We start from the raw sequence: 21,554 nt of genomic DNA on the forward strand, positions 1-21,554 counted from the left end.
AAAAGCAAATGGTCTAAGAGAGGAATTGAATTCTACCTGTTAAGCTCCAACTTAATTGTTTACTCTTTTCATGAAAAATCTTTTTAATTTCCTAGTTGGAAGTATTGTTTCTGTTTTTAGAATTCTCCATCCTTTTTTTTTTCTTCAGGGTTGGGGGAGAGACAGGGTCTCACCACATTACCCAGGCTGAAGTGCAATGTCACAGTCATAGCTTACTGTAGCCTTGACCTCCCTGGTTAAAGTGATCCTCCCACCTCAGCCTCCCGAGTAGCTAGGAACACAGGTGTGCATCACCATGCCTAGTTAATTTATTTTTATTTTTTGTAGAGATGCAATCTCCCTGTGTTGTCAAGCTGGTCTTGAACTCCTGGGCCCAAGTGATCCTCCTTCCTCAGACTCCCAAAGTGCTGGGATTACAGGCATGAACTGCCGCACCCACCCACCCGTTTTTCGATAACTCTAATGGCACTTAACATTTTCTGTTGTATGGCATCTGTATTAGTCCATTCTCACATTGCTGTAAGGATACTACCTGAGACTGGGTAATTTATAAAGGAAAGATGTTTAATTGGCTCACAGTTCCGCATGGCTGGGAAGGCCTTAGGAAATTTACAGTCATGGCGAAAGGGAAAGAAAGCAGGCACCTTCTTCGCAAGATGGTGGGAGACAGAGTAATCGTGCAGGAGAAACTACCATTTATAAAACCATCACATCTTGTGAGAATTCACTCACTATTAGGAGAGCAGCATGTGGGAAACCATCCCCATAATCCAGTCACTTCCCTCTCTTGACAGTTCGGGGGTAGAGGTCCTCGCCTCAACACTTGGGGATTACAATTTGAGATGAGATTTGGGTGGGGACGTGGAGCCAAACTATATCAGTATCTTTATTTGCATACTTGTATACTTGTCTTATTTTGAATTATAAGCTCTTTCAGTACTGAGGTCCTCCTTTATTGTCATATTTTCAAGCATATAGTAATAAATGGAATTGAGTTACATTTTATTGTGATAGAGCATGGAATCTGACACACCTGGTTTAAATCTTGCCTGTGCTGCTTGCTACCAAATTTCTTAACCTCTCTATGCCTACACACCCTCTTAAGTGGGGATCATAGTGTTGCGTACTTGATAGGTTTGTGGAGAGGATTAAAGTTATGAAGATACAGCTCTTAACAGAGTGGTCAGCTCATAGTAAATTCTTAGTGTTCTATAGTTGTTGGTGCCATCATTGTTATTGTTAATAATAATATGCTGTTATGTTATTGACTCTCAAAGATACAGGGTTAAAGGAATACACACTTAAGCGGGCATTGACTTACATGCTAGGGCTTCTGAAAACTAAGTATTCAAGAACCTGGTTTATATCTGCTTTAGTAGTCCATATTACCTGTCAGGATATAAAAGTCTGTTATTCCCTTAGTCCCTACAGGCATCCTTTGTGTTGTTTCTCTTCCATTTCCCTTTCTGTGCTGGGTAAGTAGTCTGTGTAACTGATTGGGAAAAGTAGCATGCATGAGTCCTTTTTATTGTTTCTATAAAATTGGGGTTTTGTTACAGAACATGTTAAGCCTACCTAGGCAGTATGTTATTTTATAACTGTAATTTGAAATTTTAACTTATACACTAATTATAGTTATATAAAAGGAAAATATCATAAATTTCCAGAACGTTAGTCCCTAAATTAATATAGAAAGTCCACTATGTATGTGTACTAAGTACAAAATTGAGATTGAAATGTAAGGAACTTTCCTTTTTTGCCTTCTGGGGCAGGGATTGGCAAACAGTGAACCAGCCACCTGTGTTTGTAAATAAAATGTACCACAAACAGCCACATTAATTCTTATACATATTGTTGTAAACAGACAGCCACATTCATTCTTATAAATATTGTCAGTGACTGCTTTTCCCCTACAACTACAGAGTTGAATACTTTATAGCAGCCTATATGGCCTGCAAACCTGAAGAATTTAGTGTCTGGTCCTTTACAGAAAATGTTTATTCACTCCTGTTCAAGGGTATTATTTTTGTGGCTCATCTCTTACAGCTTTTCTCACTCTGTCTCTTGTATTGATTCCTGTTCTTCTGTCTGCTTAAACGATTTTCTCCAAGATCTTTTCTTGAATAACTCACCTTTCTTAGGGCTTATGTCACTGTCTAGGTTCTACTTTCTGACTAATTTCTTTTTAGTGTCCTTTATAGACTTTCTGCTGCTGGGGAGTTTGATCACTGTTTTTCTTTTTTTATAGGTTTAGCATCTTGAATCCAAAAATCCAAAATTTGAAATGCTCTGAAATTTAAAACTTTTTGAGCACCAACACAATGTTTAAAGGGAGTGCTCATTGGAGTATTTTGAATTTTGGATTTTCAGATTAGGAATGCTTAATGGGTAAAGATGATACTAAATCCAAAAAAGTCTGAAATCTGAAACACTTTTGGTCCCAAGAATTTTGGTTAATGTGTATTCAACCTGTATAGGCAATAATATATACTCTCCTATGGCTTCTGAAGCACCCACACCTCCTAGAGGATAAGAGGAACATATTGTATTGCTTTCTGCACCTTTTTTATCTGCTTTGGTGTCCCTGAGTCATTTCAAAATGAATGTGTCCCAAATTGAACTCATTTCCTTCTGCTTCCAAAACAGCTTCCCCGGCCACTGAACTCTACCATGTTAGTCATGTGAGCGAGAAGCCTGATAGCTGTCACCTCCCTCCTCCTATTTACCAATCCAATAGCAGTGGGTGATCACTACTGTTGTAGACCCATTTTCTTCCTTCCATTTTTCTCTGTTTTTACTAGTGTAGATCCTAGTTTTATCTGCTGCCACCTTTGTAACATTTTTTTCACAGCAATCTTCCTAAAACAAATCTCTTGTGTAAAACACATTAGTGGGCTGGGTGAGGTGGCTCACACCTGTAATCCCAGCACTTTGGGAGGCCAAGGCAGGCGGATCACCTGAGGGTGAGGAGTTTGAGACCATCCTGGCCAACATGGTGAAAACCCCCGTCTCTACTAAAAATACAAAATTAACCAGGCGTGGTGGCAGGCGCCTGTAATCCCAGCTACTCAGGAGGCTTAGGCAGGAGAATCTCTTGAACCCAGGAGGTGGAGGTTGCAGTGAGTTGAGATCATGCCACTGCACTCCAGCCTGGGTGATAGAGTGAGACTCTGTCTCAACAACAACAACAAAAGCAAAAAAAACACATCAGTAGTTCTTTATGCCCTGTAATATTTAGCGCTCTCTTTAAGACCTTCCACCTGACTGCATTTCAGAATTTTACAAATTAATAAGCAAATTTTTCTTAGCTCCTGTCCCCAAGTATCTGTTAGCACTTTTTAAATGAGCTCGACTTAATCACATTGTGTTATAGTTGTTGTTTTGCTCATCCATTAGACTGTAAAACATTTAAAGATTGTAAATTTTTGTATTCTTAGGGCCCCCAGTTCTGACACATAGTTGGCTTCAAAATGTGATCATTACACGTTCTATGCATGGAACAAAATATCCACATACCTCAAATAGGTAAAATATCATGTATCAATTAAAAATATACTTGTGCACATGGGGTTATTTTAAGGGTTTTTTTTTGGGGGGGCTGTCGGTTCTTTTAGGGCAACTGAATTTACTGTAAAATCAAAGATTTAGAGATGAATTAAATGCTTTTTCAGTCTTATTATGATGACTAAGGATGGATAATGCAACTTTGGATAACCTTCATTTTTTTTGCAGAAGATGTACTTTGGGAAAATATTCTTTAAGCAAAGCATTGGAAGTGAATCCTATTTTACTAGATTTTGTGAAAGTGGAACTTTCTGTGGTGGGGGAAGATCTCCCAACAGAACAAACTTTGATGAAGAAAAAAAGATGATAGCCATATGCTGCCCACCATACACCCACAATATTAAGCTTGCTGGTTGTTTCTTCACCTAAAAGTTTACTTTTCCTTTATTAAACTTTATGTAATAGTACAAAAATATACCCTTGTGGAACTTTTTCACTCTGTGCTTTAGCTTCCAAAAGTTTTTCTTTCTCTTGTCTTTTTGTTAAAGCATGAGATGTCAGATATTGTAAAAATGAGTGAAAGCCTCTGTGTCTAATCTAGAGGTGGATATATGTTAATGAGTATTGGTTAAAACAAAAGGATAAGTTTTCCTTTAGATGTGCCATTTAGGCTTTTTAAATACTGATATTATGCTTACTCTATCTTGGGTAGTCATTTTGTTTTATGAATAAGTTGGGAATGATTAGTAAGAATCTTGTTTACATGTTTTCTTTTGTCTTTTCTATTTGAAAAAAGATGCCTTTACAGGCAGGTCAGTTACCACAATTTAAAATTTCTAACTATGACCTTAAAGTAAGACATGCATTTTAACATTGCAGCCCCGTGCACAGAAAAATAGTTACAAGTTTCATGAAAAAAAAAAACCTTACTATATGTAAAGTGATATTCTGTTCCATTCTCTTCTATTCTTATTTCCCTATTCTATTCCATTCCATTCCATTCCATTCCATTCCATTCCATTCCATTCCATTCCATTCTATTCTCCTTCCACACTTCCTTCTCAATGCTGATTGGCTGGTGCCCATAGTTTGGAAAATAATACCAAGTTGGAAAGTAGAAGAAATTACAGAAGCTGGGAATTTACTTTGTTAAAGACAAAGTAACCTGCTCTGAGAACTCTGTGAGTAATGCAGAAAGATGTCTTAAAACACTTACAGTATGTTGGTTGGGCAAGGTTTGTGAGTGTGTCTCTGTGTCTGTATAGTGACTGTAATGTAATATCTGATTTCTATAAGCTACTTTTGAAAAGTATCCTTTTATGTAACATCAGTGAACTGTAGTAAAAATGAAACCAAGAGAATATATAGTAAATAACAAAATATTTGTAAGTGCTGCAGGGAAAGATTAGTGATGGCCTCATTAAAAAGGTAAAAGTTAAATAGGTTCTTAAAGGATGGGCTTAGAATGTGTGTAGGTTGGAGAAAGAGTCAACGCATTCCACTGATGGTAATGTGATGGTAAATGTAATAGAATTGGGAGTACAACTGGTCCAGAGTTGGGAATGAAACAATGTATTCAGGAAGAGTGAGAAGTAAGGATCTAGCTATAATATAGAGTTCACATTGGTCATGAGACCAATGTGAAGACTAAACTGAAAAGGAGAGGCCAGATTATAAAGTGATTTAGACTTTATCTTGTAGGCAATGTGTGTCTCTGTGTCTCTCTGTCTCTCTGTCTCTGTCTCTGTCTCTCTCTCTCTCTTTGCTAACATTTGCCACTCCGTCTGTCTTGGTTACTATTTGTATCATATATCATTTTTCATACTTTTACTTTTAAGTTGTTTGTGTCTTTGAATCTAAAGTATTAATTCCTAAGGATAGATTATAGTTGCACCTTTCTTTTTATCCAGACTTTTGATTGTATGCTTAGCTCATTCACATTTTATGTAGTATGTAATGTAGTTGGAATTATATGTGCCATTTTGCTCTTTGTTTTCTATATCTTTCATATTATATTTGTTCTCCGTTCTTCGTTACTATCTTCTTTTGTGTTGAACAAATATTTTTTAGTGTATCGTCTTAGGTATGCTGTTGATTTTTAACATTAAAAAAGTTATTTTCTTAGCGGTTGCTCTAAGAATTACAATTTGCATTCCAATTTATCATCACCAACTTTAGGTTAATACTGATCTAATTTCTGTAAAGTATAGCACTTTTGCTCCATTATAACTTTGTTTTCTCCCCCTCCTTTTTGCTGTTATTGCCTTATGTATTACATTTATTTACATTATAAACCCAACTGTTATTATATTGTCTTTTAATGAAATTAAGAGGAAATAATGTCTTTTATATTTTCTCATTTATATTTAATACATCTGGTGGTCCTCACTTGTTATGAATTTCAGTTAACATATGGTGTCATTTCCTTTTAGCTCAAGGTACTTGTTCAACTATTTCAACTTTAAGATATTCTCCATCTTTTTTTTTTTTAAGTTTGAGGATGTCTTTATTCTTCCTTTCTTGTTTGAAGAATACTTTTGCAGTAAATAGAATTCTTAGTTGACAGTTTTTTAAAATTTTTTGTTACTGCCTTCTGGCTTCCGTTTTTTCCTGATGTTTAGTCAGCTGTTAATTGTATTGTTTTTCCCATGTATGTGATGAGTAATTTCTCTGTTGTTCTTATGGTTTTTTTTTTTTTTTTTTTTTTTTTTTTGGCGGCTTCAAACTGTTTAAATGTGATATGCTTAGATGTTGATCCCTGTGTTTATCGTATTTGGGGTTCATTGATCTTCATGGCTTGATAGATTAGTGATTTTCATCAAATTTGGGAAATTTTCAGCCATTATTTCTTCTAACATTTTTTTCTCCTTTCTCTTTTTCCATTTCTGCCTTTACACATATGTTGATATGTGTGATGTTATCCCAGAGGTCTCTGAGGCTCTGTTTATTTTTCTGCAGTATTTTTTCCCTCTTTGTTCTTTCTTTTGGACAATTTCTATTTCTTTAAGTTCACTGATTTTTTTTTAATGCCATCTCAAATGTTCTCTTGAGGACATAGTGAATCTCATTTTTGTTATAATGTGTTTCAACTCTAGTTAACTCTCGTGTTTTAAAAGTTAACGTTTCTTTATTGAGATTATTTGTTGTGCAATTGTCATATTTTTTCTTTAATTTTTGAAATATGGTTTCCTTTAATTTTTTAACTTAATTATAAATTATAATAGCTGCTTTGTATTCTTTATCTGCTAAATCCAACAGCTGTGCCCACCAGGAGTTAATTTCTGGTGACTACTTTATTTTAACCTGATTATAGGGCAACTTCTTCTGTAGTTTGCATGTCTCACAATTTTTTTTCAATTGGGCATATTATATAATATATTATAGCAACACTAGGTTCTGAATTATTTTTTTGAGATAGGGTCTGGCCTGTTTCCCAGGCTGAAGTGCAGTGGCATGATCTCAGCTTACTATAACCTCCACCTCTCAGACTAAAACCATCCTCTCACTTGGCTTCCTGAGTAGCTGGGACTGGTGGTACACGTCACCACGCCCAGCTAATTTTTGTATTTTTTATAGAGATGAGGTTTCCGTGTTGCCCAGGCTAGTCTTGAACTCCTAGGCTCAAGCGACCAGCCTGCCTCAGCCTCCCAAAGTGCTAGGATTAGAGACGTGAGCCACTGCACCTGGCCTGATGTTTTTTTTAAAACCTCCTGACAAATGATTGTTTTGTGTTTTTGTTTTGTTTTTAAATAACTAACCTGTACATAATCTGTAGAACTGTTCTCCCCAACAGATAGAAGCCCTAGAATTCTGTGTTAAAATTTTAATTCTAATTTCCATTTTTAAACCTGATTTTCTAGGATCAACTCTTTGTATAGCTTCATGGTCAGCCAGTTATTGCTTAGAGATTGTGCTTAAACAACTTGAATTTTTTTAAAACTTTCAGCTTTTTTTTTTTTTAAGATGGAGTTTCTCTCTTGTTGCCCAGGCTGGAAGGCAATGGTGCGATCTTGGCTCACTGAAACCTCCACCTCCCAGGTTCAAGCAGTTCTCCTGCCTCAGCCTCCCGAGTGTCTGGGATTACAGGCATGTGCCACCAAGCCCGGCTAATTTTGTATCTTTAGTAGAGACTGGGTTTCACCATGTTGGTCAGGCTGGTCTGCCACCTCAGCCTCCCAAAGTGCTGGGATTGCAGGTGTGAGCCACCGCACCCAGCCACTTTCAGCATTTTTTGACGATCCTATGTGTGAGTTGGGAAGTGTATTCAAAGTTCTGACAGTTTTCACATCAGCCTTGGCTTTTACTTTCTCTGGAGCTCTCTTGAGCCTCCCCCTCATATGTGTACTGACTGTCAGACAGGTGCGTGTGGGGAGCTTATTTAGGCTCTCTGTGCCTCTCTCATTTCCAGTATCCCCTTATTAAATTTCTGGGTATCCTTCTAGTCTGTCATTTTCTCCAGCTGGGACTACATTCTCATTTTAGCAGAGCTGTGGGCCTTTCCCCTTTGTATCCTTCCAAATTTGCTATTTTTATTGCCAGTACCACTAGGCATGGGTTTTTGCTCTCTATCCTAAATGACCATAGCCCTCTGGTTTTCACTGGCAACACTGCCCTGGGAAAACTGCCTCACTGATTGAGTTGGGTGGTTGTAGGGGGACGGTAGCATCCCTTGGCAAAGAAGGCCACTTTCCTCTACTGTATTGTCATATCTAGCAGCTTTTTAAGAAAAAATTCTTCTCAATTTGTTGTTGCCTTTGCTTAGTTTCCAGAGCCCTGAAGTGATTGTTTTCTTCAGTGTACTTCAGTTTTATAAGTATTGTGGGGGAGTGGATTTGCTACCCCCGTCATTCTGCTATACCTGGACATCTCTCTTCAAACTTCCTTAACCCCTTCGGACCCTGTGTCCCCTACACCCACTTTAATTCAATCTAGTCAGTTTTTTTCACCATTGTTCTACTGAAACCATTCTTGTAAGAGTCACCAACATCTTGCATTTGTCATAGCAATTGTCATTTTCCTGTTTTATCTAGCCATTATCCTTCTGGCTATTTCTTGAATATGCCAAGCGCACCACTGAGTTTTTACATTTGCAGTTCCCTGTAACCATCTTCCCTAGATCTTCACATGGTTCTTACCTTTATATCTTTCAGGTTGATGTTCATATCTTAAACTGCTTTGTAAGGTTTTCTCTGGCTTCCTTATGTAAAATAGAGATATTTCTAAAGTAACACAATAGGAACAGAAGAGTAAACATAGATGAATATTTAGGTCCTTATACTTGCTTCACTTAATGCATCTTTCAGTAGCTTTTGATATAAATGGCCACTCAGTTTTTCTAAAAAATTTTTAACATGGCTTCTAAGATAAGATTCTTTCTTATTTTTCTTCCTTCTTTATTAACTACTCTACTCTGTCCTCTATTTTTCATTTCATGAATTTTTTTTCTGCATGAACTTCTTCCTTAGGTGATATTGTTAGGTACCCTTGCTTTAAATCTCCTTTATCTAGATGACTCCCAAATGCATTTTTCCACCCTTAGCTTCTACCGTGACCTCACGTGAACATCTAATAAGGATTTCAAACTTAATAGATAAAAAACAGAACTCTTGATCTACTTTTTCCTTCAAACTTATTGTCTTAAATTTTAAATTTTTAGAATGCTTTTTTTTTTTGAAACGGAGTCTCGCTCTGTCGCCCAGTGCTGTGGCGCGATCTCAGCTCACCGCAACCTCTGCCTCCTGGGTTCAAATGATAGAATGCTATTCTGAAAGGTAAATCTGATTGTATCACTTTCCTGGTCAAAACCTCCATTAGCTTCCCTTTACATTTAGAGTGAAATTCAGTTTCTTACCGTGTTTGATGAAGGTTTATATGATCTTGTGCCTGCTTACCTCTCTGAACGTAACTCCTACCTCTCTGAACTTAACTCCCACCTTTCTCTCTCCTTACTCAGAATGATGCAGCCACATTATCTTTCTGGCTATTTCTTGAATATGCCAAGCCCACCACTAGGTTTTTACATTTGCAGTTCCCTATAACCACAGTGCTCTCTCCTCAGATCTTCACATGGTTCTTACCTTCATATCATTTGGCCTTGTGTTCATATCTTAACTGCTTCATGAGATTTTCTCTAACTTCCTTATCTAAAACAAGACATTTTTAAAGCACCACAATAGGAAGAGTAAATATAGATGAATACTTAGGTCCTTGTTCTTGCTTTACTTATGCATTCTTTTTGATCAAAAATATTGTGCACAATCTTATACAACTTCTGTTATCTGGGAATTTAATACTCTGTTACCTTGGTTAATGAGTCTGGAAAAGTAAATAACTTATTTTGACATAGTTGGCTATGTTAAAAAATCAATCTTAATAGCTGTATGTTATGAGAGGAATGAGTATTGATTTACTAGCAGTTCTCCCTCAAACCCAGCTACCTAAATGTGAATTCACAAAGTATAGAGGCTGGGCACTGTGGCTCATGCCTGTAATCCCAGCACTTTGGGAGGCTGAGGCAGGTGGATTGCCTGAGGTCAGGAGTTCGAGACCAGCTGGTCAATATGGTGAAACCCCGTCTCTACTAAAAATATTAAAATAATTAGCTGGGCGTGGTGGCAGGCCTCTGTGATGCCAGCTACTCAGGAGGCTGAGGCAGGAGAAGACCCAGGAGGCGAAGGTTGCAGTGAGCCGAGGTCATGCCATTGTACTCCAGCCTGGGCAACAAGAGTGAAACACTGTCTCAGACAAACAAAGTATAGAAATACTTCCAGAAATAGCTTCAATTTGGAATGGAAATGGACACAATTTTGAAGTCTGTAGTTTTCTGTGTTCCTCTCTCTGAACCAGTTAACACTTAAGAGCCTGTTGTCAGTTATTTGTTAAAGTAATTGTACTATACTTTCTGACTCACTTTCTGTTTGCTTTCTGACTTTCTGTTTCCATAATTTTACTAACAAGTAATGGAATGAAAGATTGATACCTTATAAAAGCATTTTAAATACCATTGTACACATAAGCCCAACTTTGAAAGGTCGGTTTAAAGGAACATTTACTTCTGCTGTCATCTTCTAAGAACTAGAAGCCATCCTACTCTTCCTATTCTAGGATAGCTGTCTTTACCTGCTTCTTTGGTCCCAACGCATCCTCATCCGCATCCTTCTTGGCCTCTTTTCTAACCGTAACACCATTTCCTTTCCAGATTCTTAGGTATATACTTTATATTTTCTAGCTCTTCTAAATCATTACTTTAAAGCTTTATTTTTTTGGCTAGAAAGCTGGCATTTTGGTATTGTTTCTGTGTGTTATGTAATTTGTCCTTCATTAACTGGATTTCTGACAGTCAAGTATATTGCTGGACTATAATAACCTCTTTGTTAATGTACAGTCTAGTCAGATTTACTGCTGCAAAGTCTGTGGTATGAAGAAATCATCATATTATTTAGTGATTTCTTTTTTTGAAGAACGAACATAATTTTGAAACTTCCCAAAGGGAAAATAGTTTTGTGTGGTCACAAATCTATCAGGACTGTATGATTTATTTTCTTTTCTTTTCTTTTTGAGATGGAGTTTCGCTCTACATTCACTTTTTCTAAAACTTAGCAACTGAGCTCTTTTCATGGAGTTGATGCTCGGTTTTTTTGTTGTTTTCTTTTTTCTCACTGCATCTTAGAAAACAAGATCAAGCTATTTGTGGTAAAGTAACAGTTTTTACAATTTTGAATTCATCGAAGACTTATTTTTGTGAAATATACAAATGCATTGCTAGAAAGATGAAATTTAAAAAAAATAAAATATGGGTCCTAATTCTTATTATCATATTCATAGATATCAATTTATTCTCTCATTGTTATAAAAACTCTAAACACTCTCAATTTCTGTATTTGTCTTTTTGGAGAGCAGTAACAGATATTTCATGGACTAGTAACAAATATTTTGCAGATCAGTACCAGTCTACAGATCACACTTTTAGTAGCGTATCTAATTTTATTGCTTAATGTTATTTCAGAAGCATCTTATTCACTATGATGAATAGCTGTTATCTTTTAAAAATATATTTTTATGTGTTTCCTTTTCAGAACCGAGAGCTCCAGATCATGAGAAAGCTAGATCACTGTAACATAGTCCGATTGCGTTATTTCTTCTACTCCAGTGGTGAGAAGGTAGGTTTGACACAAAGTGTGTACTGAACATTGTGATAAATTTGTTATTTTTCTAGAAATTAATCTCCCTTCCCCCCATAAGACAGTTTTGCTAATGGAATGGAAAAATTCCAAAACACTAGCCCCAGCAATACTCAGTCCAAGATATGGTCATTGAATATCATTAGTTATATCAGGAAAGCATTAGTGAGATAAAGGGAAAGCACTTGTAAGAATTTTCTTCTTCGTTAAAGCATCTATCTTCACTTCTCAAGAAAATCTATATACTTTTTAAATTTTTTTAAAGACATCTATGTTCCTTATGTGCTTACGCAGCCCTCTGATAGTTTACCTATTTATTGCAGGGAGGAAAATTATTTTGTTAAGTGAAGTTGATAAGAGGTGAAAAGGTAGCAAGAGGACTTTGGTAGGAACAGAATGAGGGTTAAACATTTGGAAGCAAGTTGAGCCATCCTTGCTTGGCCAGTGAAAAACTTGGAAAAGATATAATATTGCAGAGCTTACTTTAAGTGATCCCTATGTCTGATCACAATGAATTCTGTGAAAGCAAAGGGTAAGGAAGACTTTGTGCTGCTAATAACTCCCCAACCCGTCTTTCTCTTCAGAAGATGCAATAATCAATGAAGTTGGAGCAAAGAAAATAAATTTCTGCTTTTCCTTGGTGTCTTTATTTTTCTGCCTGCTGCTACCCTTTCTTTCTTTTCACTGGTTTGGAGTGCATAGGCAGGGCAGGTAACAAATCACTTGATTCTTTTGGCTAAATAAATATGACTTTGGATAACTTCACTTGGTATTTTGGACTTCAGATTTCATGCATATAATATCTAATGTTCTTAGATCCATAATACTTGATTTCTAGCTCAGTGTTCTTGTTACTTTATGTACCTGTTTTCTAGTATAACAGTTTTTAGCCATTTTCTATTAAGCTTTTTTTTTTTTTACAGCAAATATTGCCTGACAACATTTTCTATTAAAGTTTATTTAGATTATTTCCTTAGAAAATCTTTTTTTTCATTACAGTGCCTATTATATAGGAAGATGTCAATGTATTAAGCCCGAATTTTGATATAAATGTCTACAGATGTATAATTGTTGCGTATATACACATGTATTGTAACTAATACGTTTTAACAACTATAGTTAGCAAATTGGCCCTTTATTGGCACTGCTTTTCAGTTGCTCTTTTTTTTAGTTTAAATGATACCTCTGGTTTACTAAGGATTGTAAACCCTCATAAGTATTAGAGCTTTTTTATTTCTAAACCCCGTTACTTGATTCATACTACTTTTTTTTTTTTTAACCTACCAAATGGCCTATTATTATCTTTATTCTGATCTGTTTGGGCATGTGTTTGTATTTTTCTGTCTCTTCCTAAGTAAAATTATAGAGCCTCTGTTATGTTCACAAGTATGTTCTTTATAATGGAATTTTGCATATTCATTTTGTTGTTGTTGTTACTAGATGAATCATGATACTCCTGGGTAAGAATTATGTGTTCCATGAACTGCTGGATTACAATAGATTCATTTGAAAAAAGGCCTCCTCCCAGAGTTCTTAAACATTTTCTCTTTGATTACTTACTTTAATGTATATAGCATTCCTTATATGCTAGGCACTGTTTTAATGCTTTACAAATATTAACTCCTTTAACTCTTAAGAAGTTGAAGAGCAGAAAAGAAAGACTATCAAAGCATTTGAATGCAAGACACCTGATGGCTTACTTGTCTGGTTTTGGTTTGGTGGAAAACTCCTGTCATAGTCAGCTCTTACCCTGACTCAATCCTTTACTGGGGGTGACAACTGACTGTCTCTTATCTGTATGCCCCAGAGGATAATTTCCTCTTTGCTGCTGTTCTCAGTTTCTTACTTATCTTAAAGGTTCTTACAGATAAAGAGCAATTAGAAGTCATTAACAGAGATTAACCTCTATTATAAAAAAAAATAGACCTTCTAATATTTTCTTTATGTCAGAACTTTCTCTTGAGCTTTGTAAATTTTCCAAAGTTAAAAAAAAAAAAGACACCTCCTAATTTTGGGATAGCTTCATTAAAAACAAAAAGGAAGAAGAAAAGAAAAGTTGTGGTATATTGCTGAAAATAATGGTCCTTCTTTGTCAAAAAAAGGAGGAAATTTTTCTAAGATGTGCAGAAATACATAGGTTCAAGACTTCCCATAGTCTCCCAGCCACCAAAAAGATAATTTCTTTTTGCGCCACTCATAATCTCCACTTCTGAATTATTCTGGCAGGACTAAGATATCCTTCAGGAGACCAAGCAGTAAACTATTTCTTCCCATAGGAGAAGATGGATTCTTTTCTAGGGTTGAGTGCTCAGGTTAGTTATTTTCAGTTCAGTTCTAACTTTCTTGGAATAGGTTGCTGAGAGTATTCACTGCTGTTTAGAAAGTAACCTAAATGTCTGTGAAATTCTTGCAAATCCTTGAAGATGATTTATCTTGGAATATGGCAGTCCTATATTTGGTAGGCATTTTTCTAGCAGAAGCATCATGTATTGCTTATGTGTATTATGTATGAGAAGAGTTTTGGAGGAAGAAATAATAAATTAATCATTTGAGATGTTTATGACACATGCAAGTAGAGATGCCCAGTAGACAGATACATGTGTGACTTCATAGATGGTGGTGGTGGCTCTAGGTGGAGAGGTGACATTGACAAAGTAGGATAGAGAGGGTGTGTAGCCATGTGGAGCTTGGGGAGGGAGGAGATATGGAGTGCTGTTTGAGGCCAGGACAGTGAAAAGCCAGCAGTTTGGCAATATTTATTGCCTTCTGTTTCTAGAATTTGTCAAGGGGTGACAGCAGTGTTCATTTGAAAGAACTGCAAGGAAACCGGTGCCTTTAGGTGAGATTCAGGTTTTCTTTAGGGCAAAACGGTAAAAAGAACCTTCCAGGAAGAGATTGAGGTCATTACTTGAGGTTTCAGTTTTCTTTTTGAGGTGTCTTTTGAGGTTTAGGTGAGATCCAGGTTTTCTCTAGGGCAAGACAAAAAGAACCCTTCAAGAAGAGATTGAGGTTATTAGAAACTTTCTTTTGAGATTTTTGAGGGAGTGTTTTGAGAGGGAGATCAGTGATAAGAACATGAGCCTACAGTATGTTTGAGGAGGCAATTAGGGAGATTAGTTGAGGACATTGTGAAGATGAGAAAAAATAACTCCTTGTTTCAGGATTAGAGAGATGAAAGGCTTGGTTAGGTTCTAGAATAGATGACTTCAAATGTATTTGGGAATTTTAAAAAATTCTCTCATTCTCTATAATCATCTCTGACTTTCTTTCCCTGGCTATTTTCTATCAGTCTCTTTCTCTAGCCCCCTTTTCTCCTTTGTCTTTAGTCTCTCTTTCCCTTTCTGGATTCTTCAGCCTTTCACTGTAGGCTCCAGGTCTCTACCTTTCTGTCTCTAGGTTTTTGTCCACCTCTCTTGGTCTATGTCATCCCCTCTTTTTGGATTTCTTTTCCCTCCATATAACTCTCTCTTTTCTCTGTCTCTTTCTTTCTTGTCTCTCTCTTCTCCCCCACAGCCTTTTTCTCTCTGTCTCTCTCCCTCTCTTATTTCCTCTTTATGGGTCTCCATCAACCTCTTTCTCTGGGTTTCTATACTTGTCTTTCAATGGGATTTTACCCATCCCACTCTCTTTCTGATTGTTTCTAAATCTTTATATGGGTTCTCATCTGTCTTAAATCTCCTTCGTTGTCTCTCTTAGTGTCTCTTCTCTCTGGGCCTCTATTACTCCCTTTTTGGAAAATGTTGAGGAAAACGACTAAATTATTCACTACCACTATCCTGACCTTTGACTTCAGTTCTGTGTATCTTTTTCCATATGCACATGTTTATATAGGTATATGCATAATAATTTATGATCTCATACAGATTTTTTTTTCTTGCCTCATAATATGTATAGGTATTTTGGTTATCTAATATTTCATTGTTGTGCTATATAATGTTTTATCTATTCCCATGTTGTTATTTTCAATTTTAGAATTGTAGCTAAGCTACCCTGTGGCCTTTTAATAATTTTTGTCTGTAAGTACTTTTGCAGCTCTGGGAGAATTAAAGTAGGATTTCTGTAATAACAGGCATGTTTTACATTTCACTTACCACAGTTTGACTTGAATATATGTCTATTTTGATAACCTTCTTTTTATTGTATTCTGCCTTTTGCATTTTAAAGACTTTCTTTAGGAATTGTGAATAATCAGCTTTTAGCCTGTAATAGGGGATAGGGGTAGCCAATGTAACTAGAAGAAAGAGGAATTAAGTCAGGACAGAGATTAGAGATGTGAACTAATTAGCCTTAGTTTTCTGGTTGGAATTATTAATGTTTGCTGTAGTAACTAGAGCATCATGTAGTCAATTCATATACTCTATGTTACCCAGTAGTAACTAACTCTGATTTAGTTTAGAGTAAGTAGTACCTCCTCTCTTTACCTTCCCATTAGAGAAAAATGGGATATTTGAGTGTTTTGAAACTCTGGGCTTATAATTTTGTGAATTTCAAGTATCTTATAGAATAGTCTTTCTCTTTTTTTTGATATTTGGCAGTAGAAACTTTCTACATCCCCAATGAAATCTTATGAAGACCTCTGATAGAACATATAAAAAGCAAAGTTGCCCTAGTTGAAGCTAAGGTGTGGAATCAGCTGATTTTGCCTTTTCTGAGTTATAGCTTACCCCATAGAACTCTAGGACTCTGAAGGTCATATGATAAAAGCCATGTTATGAGCTGGGTCTGGTGGCTCACGCCATTAATCCCAGCATTTTGGGAGGCCATGGTGGGTGAATCGCCTGCGGTCGGGAGTTTGAGACCAGCTTGGCCAACAGTGAAACCCCATCTCTACTAAAAATACAAAAAATTAGCTGTGTGTGGTGGCGGGTGCCTGTAATCCCAGCTTCTCGAGAGGCTGAGGCAGGAGAATCGCTTGAACCCGGGAGGCGGAGGTTGCAGTGAGCCGAGATTGCCCCATTGTACTCCAGCCTGGGCAACAAGAGTGAAACTCCATCTCAAAAAATAAAAATAAAAACTATATTATGTCTATACAAGATCCTTAAGTTTTATTTCAATCAATTACTAGTTTTCTGTAAGAAAAACTTCTCTAAGTAACTTTTCATGTAAAAGTTTTTTTCCTTGTGATTCATAGATTACTAATAAAGAGAAAAACCTCTGCCTTCTACTTTGTGAGAGACTGTTCGAATAACAAAGATGACAGTTGATTTTATTTCTCGTGCCACCTTTGTTCTACTGATAGTAATGGGGACCTGTGCCAGAAGGGGAGGATTGTACCACTGCATCTGGTATCAGGGAGCAGAATGCTGTGCTTAATTTTGCCCGTCTACCACTAGCTCTGGAGAGGAAAGGATAGGGGTGACATATATGCCAAGGATTCATTCTGAAAAGTAAAGAGGACTGGCTTTGTAGCTAGAAATATTTGGGTTTGCATTCCATTTTTGCCACTTGATAGTAGTATGACTCTGGGCAAGATACTTTTATAAGCCTCCTCCCTGTCATCTGCACAGTAGGGGTTTTGTAAGGAACAAATGTAATAATGTTATCAAGTGCTTATTATAGTACCTGGCATATAATTAACACTTAATAAACATTAATTTACTATTTTACCTATTATTGTGTTTATTAATAGCAAATATATATTGCACTTTCTATATGTCAGACATTGTCCCGAGCCGTTTACATATTTTATAACTCACTTAAACCTCATAGCAACCCATTAAAGAATGGGTACTATTTTACAGAACAACTATTTTATAGAAGCACTATTTTATAGAAGAAACTGACACAACAGCAGTTAAGAAAGTTACCATACAACTACTAAATGGCAGTGTTGGGAGTCAGCTCCAAGTAGTCTGACTCCAGAGTCTGTATAGTATGCTGTAGTGTTTATTGTAGTGTGTAATGTACGACAGAACGTACATTCCTCCAGAAGCAGTGTGCTAGAAATAGAACATTTAAAAATATCTTAGTAAATTATCAAACAAGGGGAGATTATAATATTAATAGTAGTAATAGGCCGGGCGCGGTGGCTCATGCCTGTAATCCCAGCACTTTTGGGAGGCCAACGCGGGTGAATCACCTGGGGTCGGGAATTTGAGACCAGCCTGGCTAACATGGTGAAACCCCATTTCTACTAAAAATAAAAAAAAAATTTAAAAAAAGTAGCCAGGCATGGTGGCAAGCGCCTGTAATCCCAGCTACTCGGGAGGCTGACGCAGGAGAATCGGTTGAACCTGGGAGGCGGAGGTTGCAGTGAGCCGGGATTGCGCCATTGTAGTCCAGCTTGGGCAACAAGAGCAAAACTCCATCTCAAAAAAATAAATAATAATAATAATGATAGTTGCAGTACTAGTAATAATGGTAATTATAATAATAGCTTAAAAGTATGTGATGCTATATGCCGGGCATTAATCTGAACACTTTACTTATATTTGCTCATTTAATCCTCACAACAGTTCTTTGAAGAGGAGATGGAGAGAAGTTAAGTGACCCGCCCATAGAGTGATTTAAACCAGTATTTTAAATTTCTAGTTTGCAGGAAGTATGTGATTCTCTTAAAATAAAGATTGTGCGTTTTTTGGAGGGAGCTAGCTTGTGTGTTTTATTTGATTTTCAAAGAAATCTCTGACCCCCAAAAGATAAAGTAGAATTATCAAGCCATTCACCCAAGAGCCAAGGAGATACAGCAAGCTATGTAAATATTTATAAATATTTATTAGAAATGTTTTGATGAGATTTGAGCCCAGGCAGTCTAGCTCTGGATTCCATTAACCTTCCCTGATACCACCACTCTTAATTTTAGTATATGTTTTACTTTTAGTAAAGAACTTTTATCAGAGGTTTCTAAAACTTGTATGTATGTATATGTACTCATTTCTAATTCAGTTTTAACTTTTTTGAGAGCAGGTATGTGTGCATATGGTTATATTAAGGGATGAAAGAAAGAAAGAAAAGGCCAAGAGCAGTTCCTTGTTAATTTTGAAGCAGTATAGTATAAAGAGTCAATTTGGGTGTGAATAGTGACTCTGCTGTGTACTGGCTATGTGTCCTCAAGCAAGTTGCTTAACCTTTCTTCTTCTTGCTGAAATGAGGATAGTGTATGTGTGTGTGTGTGTGTGTGTATGTATATATATACACACTTGTGTTTTATGTATTATATATATACACACACACACACACACATATATATATATACTTGTGTTATATATACCCTGTGTATACACACACACATTTACGTTACCATGAAAATAGTGGCCATGTAAGTAAAATGTGTATAGTATCGTGTATGAGTTTTTCTTTCATTACCTCTAACCATTAGTTCTTGCTGTTCCCTAGGGTTTTATTCTCCATTTTTCTTTACTTTCATACTTATGCTGGGCCATATTCTCAATCCTCGTGACTTCAGTGACTCTCTAATGTTTATCTTCAGTAGAGGTCTCCCTGATGAACTCTAGAGCCTCAAGTTTTAGTACCAACCAGAAGTCTCTACCTGGAAGCCTGAGCCGTCGCATTTAGCATGTTAGAATTTAAGACTCCCCTTATCCCTGCTGTATATCAGTTATTAAAATAAGAAACCTGGATGTTATCCTAGACCTTTTTGTTGACTTATTTGAATCTGTTCTTTCTGTTTCACTGATAATGCTGCCTTAGTTCAGGCCCACATTATTTCTTATCTCAACTCTTAGTGATTTCTCTTCTAGTACATACCTTTACTTCCTCCCCACCCCTAAACAGTATTTTAAAACAGGGATAAATCATAGATTATTCTAAACAATTAGAAGAGAGAGTATGGGTCATTGTCTTAAGAATTTATTGTCTGGGTTTACCAAAAGCTTTATGTGATCAATTAGCATTGGAGATGTTGGAGATGGGAGTTGTGACCATCCCTCATGTAACATGGCAGCAGGCAATCTTTCTGATTGTATCACTTCCTCACTTACCTAAAAGGTAAATTCCTTATTTCTTAACATGATATACAAGGTCTTTGAACATCTATATCGTGACCTTACTCGACTCATCTCTCCTTTCTCACAGGCTATCTATGTTCTAGCCTTGCCCAAAGTATGTGCAGTTGTCAGAGTATGTTGTATTATCCCTGTTAATGCAAATACCTTCTGGAATGCCTCTTTCCTACCCTCCACCCCTGCTCTATTTTTGTTAGTTGAGTTCTTTTTCATTGTATTATCTCTGCTCAAAAGTAGCTCCATCTGCTATCTCACTATTTACTCTACCCGGCCCCTTTAGCCCCGAAAGCTTCTCTCTCCTAGGAATATCTTGCACATACTTCTTTTATTTTTTTAACTAGATCTTTTTACTAGGTTGTGTAATTCTCAACAGCATGGTGAAATTTTATTTTGTTTCTTTAATGCTTAGCCCAGTGCCTGAGACAGTGTGAAGTTGGATATGTAGATTTATTAAAAGCCTTCTAGATAGTTCCAGAAAACTGAGAGCTAAAATAGGCTCAGCCCAGATATTAACATTTGTTTTTTGAAGTATATTAAAATTTATTATAGGTATTACAATAACTATTTCTATAGATTGTGTTATTGTAAAGGAATTGTTTTCTTAATTTTCCTTTTGGGATATTCATTGCTAAATATCAATATATAATTGTATAGAGTTCAAGAGCATTAATTACATATATGATATAACGCAGCTATCACTGTTATTTTTAAAACATTTTCATTTTTGTTATGAAATGGAATTGGAGTTTATCAAATGCCCTTTTGGTGATAATTGAGATGATCATGTGGGGTTTTTTCCATCATTTTATTAGCAAGATATATTACATTGATTTTCTTATGTTGAACCACTGTTGTTTTCCTGAGATAAAGGATTATACCCCAGTCATGGTCATGGGGTATAATCCTTTTAATATACTATTGGGTTTCGTATTCTGGTATTTTCATGAGGATTTTTGCGTTTATATTTATAAGGGATATTGGTTTGTAATTTTTCTTTCTTGTGATGTGTTTATCTGGCTTTGGTGTAGGGTAGTGCTGGTCTTATAGAATCAGGTAAGAAGTGCTCCTTCCTTTTCTGTTTTTTTAAGAAGAGTTTTAGGATTATTATTAATTTCTTCTTTAATAAACTGGCAGAACTTACCACTGAAATCATCAGGTCCTGGACTTTGTTGGGAGGTTTTTTTCTTTATTACTAATTAAATCTCTACTTGTGTATATGTTTGTTAAGATTGTCTGTTTCATTTTGAGTCAGTTTGATAATCTGTGTGTTTGTAGGAATTTGCCCATTTCATCCAGATTGCCTAATATGTTAACATATGATTTGTAGTATGCTGTTTTCATCCTTTTTGTTTCTGTGAGGTTAGTAGTAATGACCCCACTTTCATTTCTGATTTTAGTTATTTTTCTTCTTTTTATTTGTCAGTCTATCCCTACGTCTAAACTCTTTTAAGGGTTTGTCAGTTTCGTTGATTTAAAAAAAAAAAATACTTTTAGTTTTTTTGATTCTATTGTTTTTCTGTTCTCTGTTTTATTCATCTCTGTTCATATATTTATTATTTTCTTCCTTCTGCTAGCTTTGAGTTCAGTTTCTTCTTTTTGTAGTTCTCCGGTTGTAGAGTTAGATTAATGATTTGAGATCTTCTTTCTTAATGTAAGCATTTACAGATGTAAATTTCCTTCTGAGCACTGTCTTTGCTGCATCCCATAAGTCTTGGTATTATGTCTTAACTATTTAAAAATTTTTCTTGTTTAAGAGTGTTATAAAGTCACATGCACACGTATGTTTATTGCAGCACTATTCACAATAGCAAAGACTTGGAATCAACCCAAATGTCCATCAGTGACAGATTGGATTAAGAAAATGTGGCACATATACACCATGGAATACTATGCAGCCATAAAAAAG

General features: G+C 36.1%; 3 protein-coding genes across 10 annotated transcripts in view; 2 read left to right on the forward strand and 1 right to left on the reverse strand.

The window, feature by feature from the left end:
• Positions 1-21,554, reverse strand: part of NDUFB4 (NADH:ubiquinone oxidoreductase subunit B4) — an 812,324-nt gene that overhangs the window by 636,488 nt on the left and 154,282 nt on the right. The gene's annotated exons all lie outside the window — the stretch shown is intronic.
• Positions 1-21,554, forward strand: part of LOC126949250 (cytochrome c oxidase copper chaperone) — an 846,236-nt gene that overhangs the window by 560,060 nt on the left and 264,622 nt on the right. The gene's annotated exons all lie outside the window — the stretch shown is intronic.
• The window catches only part of GSK3B (glycogen synthase kinase 3 beta), a 270,425-nt gene that overhangs the window by 131,899 nt on the left and 116,972 nt on the right, over positions 1-21,554 (forward strand). For both annotated transcript variants that reach the window (XM_050781893.1, XM_050781894.1), the window contains exon 3: positions 11,580-11,663. In XM_050781893.1, coding sequence (XP_050637850.1) covers positions 11,580-11,663 — 84 coding nt within the window. The remainder of the gene's footprint in view (positions 1-11,579; positions 11,664-21,554) is intronic.

The sequence above is a fragment of the Macaca thibetana genome, chromosome 2, assembly GCF_024542745.1.
Source record: "Macaca thibetana thibetana isolate TM-01 chromosome 2, ASM2454274v1, whole genome shotgun sequence".
Classification (NCBI taxonomy): domain Eukaryota; kingdom Metazoa; phylum Chordata; class Mammalia; order Primates; family Cercopithecidae; genus Macaca; species Macaca thibetana.